Genomic DNA, 12,614 nt, shown 5'->3' with positions numbered 1-12,614 from the left:
TGAACACGTTAGATTTGTATAAATTGCAAAAGGAAGTGTGATTTAACAGCACGTATAAATTACTGAAAATCTAAAGGAATTTGCAGTAATCCAACGTGGGTAAGTTCTTAACAAAAGCCTCTTCTAGGTATATCAACGTCTCAGAGACGTATAATATAATGTAATATACGTCTCTGATCGTCTGATGTCCTGTTTCTGTGCTATAATTAATGAAATTGACATACATGAAATTCATTAAAATGGCGTTTTTTTGAAAATTCTATTCGTTGTTCCTTTTATGTCATGCAATGTTTTATATGTATGATGATACATTGTAGGCAGGCAAGTGTTGCTGATGCAAAAACGAAACAAAAGTTATTGTGAGATATTAGCCAGGTGGCATGGCGCCTGATAGTTAGCGCCTTATAGTTAGCCTAGTAGTTAGCTCCTGCGAATTCCTCATAAAATTGTATTGAATTAATGTAAATGATTATTGTATTACTTGTATATCTATGTAATGTAAAGCGCTTTATTACATACTTACTAATAAATACGGGGTTTTTGTATGTGCGATACGACCCAATGGCTCTAACCCATATCAGCCCTCGCCGTATCACACCGCAAAACCCGTATCAGCCCCGCCGTATCACACCCCAAAACCCGTATCAGCCCGCAAAACCCATATCACACCCCTTTTGGGAAAAATTCGTTTTTCAATATTTCAAAAATAAAAATAAATCATATGTAATAAACAGAATAAAAAACATTTGATATAGCGTCGACCAAAAACCCTCGACCAATATCAGCCCTCGGGCCTTCGGTCTTTGGGCTGATATTGCAGGCTCGGGTTGATACTGGGTGTGATATGGAAAAAGGCATGTATAATTCTCTATTTAGAGTAGCTTATGTTAGCTAGATTGGGCGCTATATCAAATGTTGTATATATATATTATTACGCACCATATTTGGGGAAAGTCATTATAAAGAAATCTCTACAATTTTTACATTCTATTATACATGAGTAGGATAAACACTTGTATTAAACAATATAAAAGCACCCGATAGTTGATGATACAAGAACGTAAATATATGACATCTTTGTATGTGATAATATATATATGTATGTCATCTAATATCTTTTATTTTTGTAGGAACATTATTATTCACTACATTTAATCCGTCTTTATACATTATGTAATTTAATGATATAAACTAATGGAGTAATCATATGATATATGATAATTCATAAAAAAGGGGAAAGAGGATTATGAAAAGTTCTTTTTACACAACCAATAAAATTTTCTATGTGACGTTTCGATGACTAGTACGATATGTACACTGTCACTTTCATCAGACAAATGACCAGTGAAGCGTATGCACACAAAGGTGTAAAATGTGTACGAGTTGTCCACAAAATTGATGTCGATTCGGCTACGCTGTACGCGTATGTACAATAGTTGTTATATATGTACCGAAATGACTCGATTCATCTACACTTTGTTTAATACTTGGTCGTAGATGTGCGACAGCCTTTGAGCCCCCTCGTCTCGATTTAGAACTGGCCCACTGCGGCGTATCCAGATGGCTTCCTTTATCTGCCGCTTGAACAGATTGCTCTATCTGTCCAAAACTTTGGAGTTATCCCAGTCAATCACATGATTTTCTGTGTGGCATGGTCTGTGCCATGCAATAATTGCCGATTATTCATCTGGGACTCCGACTGCTTCCTTTCTGATCTGGTAAATTTCCTACCTTCTTGGTAAAAAATATATAATCTATACTTACCAACCTGAAGAAAATGTTATGAAATAAAGGGGAAAGAGGGTTTTCCAAAAAACATGAGTGATTGGGTTTGTCTTATGTTGGCGTGCTGTAATACATACCTATGGGAATGCTGGTTTCTGGAAGCCAGTTTCCGGTTTTCCCCCCAGCTCTATGACGTCATTCCGGCGATGGTATATCTCGGCCGTGCTGGCTTATGTCGTGAGTAAACACAAACTTATTAATATTGGAATCCGAGGTAAATTTCTACAAATATTGACTTCTTTATATCGTAATGTTAAGTCATGTGTTAAGTTTAATGGAGTTTTTTAGTGAGCATTTCTGTAATAATTCCGGTCTTTTACAGGGAGAAGCTCTGTCTCCGATTTTCTTTTCTTTGTACGTAAATGATTTTGAAATTAACTTTATAAACAATAATTGTCCAAGCCTTGAACTGCAACTGATTAATAGTTTCTACTTATGTACGCCGACGATAGCGTTTTGATGTCCAAAACACATGAAGGTTTGCAGTTAATGGTGAATTGTTCAAATGATTAAACAAAGAAATGGAGCGTAGAAGTTAATTTTGACAAATCTAGAATAGTTGTCTTTAGAACTGGCGGGAGACTTAAAAATAACGAAGTGTGGTATGATAACGATCAACAGTTAGAGATAGTAGACGAATTCAAATATCTAGGCATGCTTTTCAACTACAATGGTACATTTCTTAAAACACGAAAGCTCTGTTTCCCTTAATGTCAACATTACATAATCATTGCTCAGATATTGAAACCCAGTGCTCTGTTTTTGACTAGAACGTGAATAGTATTTTGTGTTATGCTTCCGAGATATGGGGTTTTCACAAATCACCCGTTGTAGAAAAAGTACTTCTCCATTTTTGTATGAAGTTGTTAGGAGTTCGGAAAAACACTTCCAATGATTTGGTTTGTAGTGAGCTAGGTAGACTCCCTCAAATAGTACAAGGAAAATTAAGGATTTTTTAGATACTGACATAAGGCGAAACAGAGTGACAATTGTATGTTAAAATCATGTTATGATGAATGTGTTAATGTAAATGATGACTGGATAGTTAATATTAAGCATGAGTTGTCTATAGTCTTGGTTTGGAATATATGTTTGAAAACTTGTTTGTTTGATTTTTTTTAACGTCCTATTAACAGCTAAGGTCATTTAAGGACGGCCTCCCCTGTGTGCAAGATGCATGCGTGTAGTGTATGTGTGTGTGTTTTAGGAGGCTGCGATATGTTCGTGTTTGTCTCCTTGTGATAGCGCGGAACTGATGCCGACTTTATAGTGCTACCTCACTGAAACATACTGCCGAAGACACCCAGCAGGACGCCCCACCCGGTCACATTATACTGACAATGGGCGAACCAGTCGTCCCACTCCTAATTTGCTGAGCGTTAAGCAGGAGTAGAAACTACCATTTTTAAAGACTGGTATGTCTCGGCCAAAGGACAGAACCCAAAGCCTTCCTCACAGGGGCGAACGCTCAACAAATGGCCAAAAGTGAGGCATTGTCAAGGGAGACATTAGGAAGAAGAAAGTTATTTAGAAAGGAGAGAAGAGATAAGGTCCCAAATTTAGTCGCCTCTTACGATCATGCCATTGGGGGCAGCAGGTACAATTCTTACGCCCTACCTGCAGGGCGTTGTTTGAACAATTTACTTGTAAATGTTGCTTTTAAGACTATAGAACAAAGACTTTTAGATAATTGTAGACAGCAGATGATAGCAAATGTATCAAGGTCATCTAAAGGTTATTTATACCAGCACCTTGTTAATAATTTTTGACTTCAATTTTACTTATGTTAATCTATAGAACCTAAGTACAAACGCCTTATTACATGATTTAGATTGTCGTCTCATAATTTAAATATGAAGTGGGTAGACGGAACAATTTTGTTCGACAGAATAGATCATGTACTCGCTGTGTTTCTGGTGATATAGAAGATGAATTTCACTTCATCCTAAAATGTCCATTATATCAATACCCGAGATGTAAATATATCAAGAGATTCTATCACAGAAGTCCTAATGTTTTTAAGTTAACGAAATCATTGAGTACTAATCATGTAAAAGAAATATGTAACCTAGGAAAGTATTTATATTGTGTTACAAGAAAACGTAAGGAAATCAATGTCTGATATGGTAAACTACTTGTGTACTTTGTAAGCTCACTCTCCACTTTATCAATTTAAATTTGTATAATAATCTCTTGAACATGTATTACATTATGCAATTGTTTGACATTTAACCTATGAGTCGGATGGTTCTCGGAAATAAAGAAACTGAGCTGAACAAAACAATACGAGTGATTGGGTTTGTTTTATGTTGGCGTGCTGCAGTAATACATACCTATGTGAATGTTGGTTTCTGGAAGCCAGTTTCATGTTTTTTTCCAGCTCCCAAGTCTGTGTTCCCGCTTGGACGTCTTCCCGGCGATGGTATATCTCGGCCGTACCTGGCTTATGTCGTGAGTAAACACAAGTGATTTGTATAGCTGTAGTTTATGCATAAGCTTTTCAGGAAATAGTTCACCGTTATGAAACTCTTCTTTTTTGCATACTTACAGTAATATACATTAATATCGGCAACCCAAGTACTATATCTGTAAAACAAATATCTTGTTATATTCAAACAAAACAAGAAAATTAATAATGGTACTTAATAAATTATAATTGATCATTATGACAAATGCACTGAAAATAAAAGTAAAAATGATGATTGGAATTTTATTAAAATTTTCGTTTATTATGAATAATAAAGTATTTAATGGATTCCTTTGCATATAAACACGAAATATTACGAACAATTATCTATTGTAGACGTAATATAATATCATATTACTCCAAAGTGGAAAATGAATATCTTGTAATTCCACCACCAAATTTCCTTATCGAAGAATATTGATGTATTTATATGTTTGCATACAGATTATGCGAAATGACAACAATAACTGTAGAAAAAGGGGACTACAAACACACACTGGGGAAGGTGAGTAGATATATCTATGTATTATCACTGTTTTCTCTGTTATGTAGTGACGCGGTTCAACATATTGACACTTTACTCATTGTTAATTTGAAATCAACCAGTAAACCGTTACATTTTGAAATTCATATAAAGAAGGGATTTCACGTACTCATTGTTTACATTTATGTAAGAAAGGCCGCATTCGATATAAACAAGCATGAAATAGTTTGTTATTCCTCTTGGTAACTCACGGTATCAGACCCTGATTCTTTTCTCGAAAAAAACATCTTCAGACGTCAGTTTTACCCAAATTGAATTTGACTTTGTTGTTCTTTCATTAACATTTAACAAATATTTGATACTTTTATGATATTCGTGTGTTTTATAAATTATATATCCGATCCAGCATTAATGAATTTTCCGAATTGCACTTATTCTCAAAACTGATTTAAAATTAAGACTATGGACTTTTCGTAGCTATGTCGAAATTTTATGCGGGTTCAATAATAATTTAATATTTTTCTTTTTTTTTATTGAGAAGGTTCTGGGATTTTTTTTATTGAGAAGCTTCTGTTTTACCAATGTGTCCTAGAAGGACAAAACAGTTGTATGGAACATTGTAATTCATTTTTGAGATCCTGTATTTATTACTAAATGTTAAAGGTGAAACACGAGTGTCTTTCGTTCAGATTAAGATTTTCTCTTTTTTTTTTCATTTTTTTTTTTATTAAATCCGCATAAGATTTCGATATAGCTATGAATAGTCCGTATTCTTAATTTTAAACCAGTTTTGAGAATAAGTGCAATTCGGAAAATGCATTAATAATGCATCGGATATATAATTTATAAAACAAAGAAAAATATAGATTTTTTTTTTCTTTCTAATATTTTGTTTCTTTTCATCTGACATTGGTGTTAGTGCGCACTATTTTCTTAAAATACATGCAATGCAAAAGTGATCAATGTTTCAATATGTTTTGTTGTTTAATTGATACTAATTTTGAGTTTTTGGGTTTTAATTCCATCAGGTTAAAAAAAGGCATACATTTACTCTTACCAAACCTAAGTGAAATGTTTTGTTTTCTATCAAAATAAATGTCCAACTAAAAATAATCTATGTGGGAAATTTTGAACTTAAAAAAATTGTTCTTTCACCACAGAAAATTAACTTTTCTAAAGCTATAATTTGAATTAATTTTCTGGGACAACCTGAGCATCAGATATCAGATGTATGTGCTGGAAATCACTCGATCTGGTCTATAAAACCATCTAATTCCTGACTTATGTGCTCTGGGACCCAGAATCATTTCTGATGAAATAAATAATATCAACATTTGCATTTAATGCTGATGTTGATGACAGAAGAGAACTTTATCACGCGAGCGTCCCTCCCCCTCCGCTCCACACAAATACGGCCAGGCCTGATTTCTGTTCACGTGTAATTGATTTGCCTGCCTCCGCCATTTTCCCGCCTTGAGGTGGGCGTGGTCAGGGAGGGTCTGTCGCCAGGAGACGGGCTTCGGAGACAGTGGACAAACATACACTTGACCACACTATTGTTCAAGAAATCAAAAACATTCATGGCATAAAATATTAGTATGTGTCCCTTTCTGAAATTATACGAATTTAAAAAGAAAATGTTCGGGTGCATAGAAATGTAATTAAACGTTGATTGCCTTCACAGGGTGTTCAGTATTATATTACAACATGGAATGGCGTGGACCGAGGCCCCACGACCAGTGTCCCACTGTTTTATACCTGCTAATACCTATTATACAGCCTGTGACTTGGAGGCGCAAGAGACAGGTGTCAGCCTCAACTGTAGTTCTCACCAAAGTGACGGCATACCTAGCTCCTACGGCCTCGACAAATCTAACAGTTCATTTTCATGTTTTTATACTAGGTTTGGAGAAATGTCCGGAATAACATATGTGATCTCGTGTCAGTCAAATTATTTTATCATCATGTGAAAAGTAGACAAAGAACATTTTGCTAAAATATTTCATCGATTTTGTTAATACGAGAATTCTTATTTCCGTTATCTTGACGTATCCCCCCCCCCCCCCCCCCCAAAAAAAAGAGAGCAAAAAAAAAATAAAAAAATACTATCTCTCTTTGGCTAATGCGAAAAGTCAGCAGGATGAGTGCACATATACCAAATATAATTAATATCATTGAAAATATATGATATCAAAACGTTTATGGCATCATAGACTAACTTGTCTTCGATTTTTTTTCTTTTACAAGTTTTTGAGCACAAAATGAGTAAGAACTATGTTTTACTTCTTGTTTTACACACTACCATCTGTACACGTTTCAGCAGTTACGATTGTAACGTCACTATTATGATAGCAATGTTTATACAGAAACACAATTTTCCGTATTTTTATGACGTTGTGTATATCTTTCCATAAACACCATGTATTTAAGATTCGACACAGATTTTAGGTTTCATTATAGTTTTCTCATCCAAACTTGCCTATGATGTGAAATTAGATTTTAAGCCTTTTTTTATATTGAGACATCACTTTTAGGTTGTTAATTTTGATAAAATGTGTGATAAATTATATTTTTACGATGCAAGATATCTGTATAAGCATGGATAAAATGGTTTACACGTGAACACTATTCTGGATGACACAGTGTACCCAATTGTGCTTGCTGTTTTGGGTCATTACAATAAAGAACAACATGCGACAATACCCCGTACAGATTATCACACACAATGCCTTACTTTACATGCAATAGAAATCGTTTATTTTGAAAAATATGCAAACAAGGAGGGAACGGCGGGGCGCCTTGCTGAGGAGACGTGGGCTGGCCATTAGCCGTAACGACGGACCACGAGGTCCCGCCCACAACCAGACTCAGACAAGGCCTTACACTCTTTCTTGCATCCTTCTAAAACGGGTGATTGGTTCCCATGAAAAAGAAACAGTTCTTAAAGACACGTCGTACAAAGTAGTGGACAAATTGGTCGGGTGCCCATACACATATTGAAACCTCAAGTACTAAGCACTGTAGCGAGTGTAAGACCGATGGAGAAACGTACGGATGTGTCGCCACAACTAGAAATGGAATATCACGCCCGAAGTCCAGGTCTATCTTCAGACGATGAAGTATCGAGAGAACAGAATTATGCCATGTCTACAGCATCAGAGGAGGAGTACTTTAGAGATCTTAACAACAAACGAAAACTTCTACAGGCAAAATGTATGAACGAAACTGAATTGCAGGAATTAAGACTAAAGATCAACTCTCGAGAAAGACGCCGTATGCATGATCTCAATTCTGCATTAGATGGACTTCGAGAGGTGATGCCATATGCAAATGGTCCATCAGTACGGAAGCTTTCGAAAATCGCAACTTTGTTATTGGCCAAAAATTACATTTTAATGTTGAACAGCTCTTTGGACGAGATGAAAAAGTTAGTCAGCGACATCTACCAAGTTCATCCTGGAAGTCAGCGAGCTCGAGCACCACCAGCTCACGTGCATTCTTCCCACGCGCCACACCCCTCGAGCGTGCCATCCCTGCACGCTCTGCCGTCGTTGTCTCCGCCTGGCATGTCGTCCGTTCATCCGCACGACATTGAACCGACAACATCCAAGGAGGCTGCCGTATCTATGCCATCCGTCCTACCTCACGACAGGCATATGTTTTCCAATCGTTGGCCCGTGCCGTGCGCGTGCAGCCATTGTATGATAGACTCGATGCGAGTGTCTTACTCGACTTTAGCAGCTAAATACCCCAGTTCTATGGCTAATTCAACGATGTATAGGAAATGATACAACAGTGTAACACGGAAAGACCGGAAACATCAGTGACACTTGTATGACAACAAAAGACTATATCTTCCAGTGATAAAACGATATTGATGGCTATTGAACTGCAGCAATGGATAAAGGACGGATACTTGTAATCTGTGTCTCAAGGACAGTTATAGGAATGGGTGCCTACTACTTCGTAACAGACAAGTGCCTTGCGTGATACAGAGGTCCTACATCAGGCCCCTTAGTGACCATTCCTATTAGTGTATATGTCGCAGTTAGACGTGTGTACGACGACCGGCTTGATACCTTTGTGGTTTAGACAACACGCCCATTCCATTGACACAGGTGTATGACTAACTTTTAAAAAGTTACAAGAACGAGACACCTCGAACAAACAATTCCTCAGTTTCCATTCAATTTAAATACCGTATCCGAATCAAGTGGAGATTTGTGTTCATAACCAAAGAATGTGTTAAATATCAAACGTGTATTATCTTTTTCAGTATATTTTTTATGAATGAACTATTTGACGTGAACGTTTCAACCTTGTATATATTTGTCTACTGTTATAAAATTATTTTTGTGAAACCTTATGATCACGTACGCAATAATCTATTGGTGAAGTGATATATGTTAAATAAACTTCATGATAAACAAATCCAATTTATTGTTTTATGTGTATTATTACAGGAATGCTTCATCCGAAGTGTAATTAAATGCAATGTAGTTTTAAGATATTTAGCATTGTTTAATAATATTTATTATTATTATTGACGTCATATGTGTTTTTTAATATTTTATATTAACAAATTTACCGTGTCTAAAATGAGCTACTATATTAAATCAAATCGACCAAAAGTTTTTTTCTATATTTACACCCAATGTGCAATGAAACATTTATCATATATCATGAAACGATTTATGTATCGCTCGTGAACTGTTAACATCCATTTTGTGAATTGGTAAACTTTTATGAAAAAATGCTTTTATACTTTAAAATATTACCAAGATAGAAGACTGCGTGAGACGGAACACGTAGCCTACCGAGTTCATCTTAACTTTTTGTTTCATCAATACGATTTGCACGGTAATTACTCTACAACGCGTAAGTGCTTAAATGGCAAAAAATACAAAAATAAATCGTTTCACACCAAACACTAATATAACGGAATGATAACATTACCTCTTAAATGGCTTGGATATGTTACCTATTTCAATACAAGTTGAAATGTAATCTTGATATTTTGTCTCAAATTCTAAGCAACATTTTACTGGAAATTTCAGTTGGTTTAATCATAATTTTTATAACAAATTTAACATGTTATATTTGTGTTGAGCTGCGAAATTTCGTTGTTAATTTTTTATATTAACAACGAAATTTCACATTTCGAGAAAGACTTTTATTATAGCAGTTTCTTTTACTGAAGCAGTTTGTTTAAATATTAGGTATGAAAATTAATTTATATAATGAAGCCTTTTAAATACACATAAACACGCTGCTTCGTGTAAAGGGCAACCATTTGCAGAAAATATAATTGATTACAATATCATTGATATAGACAAAATCATTATGAAACTCATTTTGTCTTATTTAAATGTTAATGTACATTTTCACTTGTTTACGAATTTTCATAGAGTACATACTAACAATTTTAAAACAATTTCAAAATTATTCCTTGCGATGTTTAAAAATCAGTTTTATGTTTTCATACATAAAATGAAAACAAAAACAGAAGTGTAAAACGATAGTGATATAATTTATCATCACTTACTCGTCCTGCTGCCTTCAAATAATATTCGTCGTATTTATGCACTTATTGAAGGTGTGCTGACTTGTCGTCAGTTTCAAGTATACTGAATCACCCGAGTGGAAAAAATAATCACTAGACTGATCGTTACAGTCGTTCACCATACAGCTTTCCGGATGTTCTTTGGATTTGGTCCAAGTTCAATTCAGTTCTTCCATAAACAGAACTTCCACTTAACGTTCTTCCAGAAATGTCAGAATAAACGCATTTTAATACAAATCTTTATACAATTTAATAGAAATCTTTACGCATTTCAGTTTTCCTTTAGTTTGATTATCGCTTTTTAAATATATTGTTTACCATGAAAAGGCTGTTACATTAACGAATCTGCATAGTCTGTGTTTTTACAAATAGAGTATTCATGAGTATCGCAGATCTATGACTGATAGTTTTTGTTGTTGCTGTTCACTTTAAAGAAAGGTTATATAAAAGAAGTTACACATTTTCTGCCTGAAAAGTCTATATATTTCATCATAGTTGATTAAATAAAGGACATAGTTGATACTGATAAGTATTTTCAGGATATTCAACGGAATGAATATATTTATTAATTCATTACTCCCGGAAACCATACTTTTGAACTGGTCAGACGGAAATGGGAATATTCACGCTTAGGTTTGATAGATTTTTACATTATAAAACCTGATAAAGATTGATTACAAAGTCTTAAACAGATCGTCTTTGCATATACTGGCTAAAACCACGATGCACTGACTAGTTATCGATGTTAACGATAGTAAATATTTATCAATGTACAATTCACTAAATAAATACTAATGTAAATTTCTCTAAATAGTATAAAAGTTAACTTAACTTAAAAGCTAGCATGGTAAATTTCATTAAATAGTTATCAAAGTTAATTCACTAAATAGTTATCAATGTAAATTTTACAAAATATTTATCAATTTATACTTTACTAAATAGATACCAATGTAAACTTCATTAAATAATTATAATTGTAAATTCACTGAATAGATGTAAACTTCACTAAATATTTATCAACGTAAACTTCTTGAATTTTTGTCGATGTAAACTTAACTAAATAGTTGTCCTTGTAAACTTCCTTAACTAGTTATCAACGTAAGCTTCATGAAATAGTCATCAATGTAAACTTCAATAATTTAATTGTAAAGGTAAAGTTCATCAAGTAGTTATCAATGTAAACTTCACTAAATGGTGATCAATGTAAACTAATTAAAGATATTAATGTAAACGTCATTAAAACTTATTAATGTAAACTTCACTAATTTAATTATCAACGTAAACTTCTTAAATAGTTGTCAATGTAAATTTAACTAAATAGTTATTAACGTAACCTTCTTAAATAGTTGTCGATGTAAACTTAACTAAATAGTTGTCCGTGTAAACTTCATTAAATAGTTATCAACGTAAGCTTCATGAAATAGCCATCAATGTAAACTTCACTAATTTAATTGTCAAGGTAAAGTTCATTAAGTTGTTATCAATGTAAACTTCACTAATTTAATTGTCAAGGTAAAGTTCATTAAATAGTTATCGATGTAAACTTCAGTAAATATTTATCAACGTAAACTTCTTGAATATTTGTCGATGTAAACTTAACTAAATAGTTGTCCGTGTAAACTTCATTAAATAGCCATCAATGTAACCTTCACTAATTTAATTGTCAAGGTAAAGTTCATTAAGTAGTTATCAATGTAAACTTCACTCAATGGTGATCAATGTAAACTCCACTAAAACTTATCAACGTAAACTTCTTAAATAGTTATCGATGTAAATTTAACTAAATAGTTATCAACGTAAACTTAACTAAATAGTTATCGATGTAAATTTAACTAAATAGTTATCAACGTAAACTTCTTAAATAGTTATCGATGTAAACTTAACTAAATAGTAGTCCGTGAAAACTTCATTAAAGGTATTAATGTAAACGTGATTAAAACTTATCAATGTTAAACCTCACTAAATAGCTATTAAGGTATACTTCACCCAATAATTATTATTATAAAATTCATTACATGAGGACTAGAAACACTATTTAGAAGTTTCTGAGTGAACAAGGTTTGATTTCGACAAGTGTATACAATATACATACAAACATGATACTATTGAATGTACTTCATATGACAGACATTTAATAGTATGTAATTAATAGTGGAAACGTACTTAATAAACCAACGTTCCGAATATGTCCTAAAACTAAGATTTAATAAATGCAGTATAAAGTATCATAATCAAATAAGTATATACTTAGTGATGAAGACTGAAATAAAGAACAACAGGATTTACACCGAAGTGTAACTCAATTTAACCAGGTC

At 33.7% G+C, this 12,614-nt stretch overlaps 1 protein-coding gene across 1 annotated transcript; it reads left to right on the top strand.

The window, feature by feature from the left end:
* The first annotated feature begins 7,783 nt into the window (after positions 1-7,783).
* LOC110447662 (oligodendrocyte transcription factor 2-like) lies at positions 7,784-9,159 on the top strand. Its single transcript, XM_021493510.1, has one exon. The coding sequence runs from the start codon at positions 7,811-7,813 to the stop codon at positions 8,522-8,524; it is 714 nt and encodes a 237-aa protein (XP_021349185.1). The 5' UTR covers positions 7,784-7,810; the 3' UTR covers positions 8,525-9,159.
* The last annotated feature ends 3,455 nt before the right edge of the window (positions 9,160-12,614 follow it).

This window comes from Mizuhopecten yessoensis, unplaced genomic scaffold, assembly GCF_002113885.1.
Source record: "Mizuhopecten yessoensis strain PY_sf001 unplaced genomic scaffold, ASM211388v2 scaffold3575, whole genome shotgun sequence".
Taxonomy (NCBI): domain Eukaryota; kingdom Metazoa; phylum Mollusca; class Bivalvia; order Pectinida; family Pectinidae; genus Mizuhopecten; species Mizuhopecten yessoensis.
The sequence above is the reverse complement of the archived record's forward strand: the minus strand, read 5'-3'. Positions and strand labels throughout refer to the sequence as shown.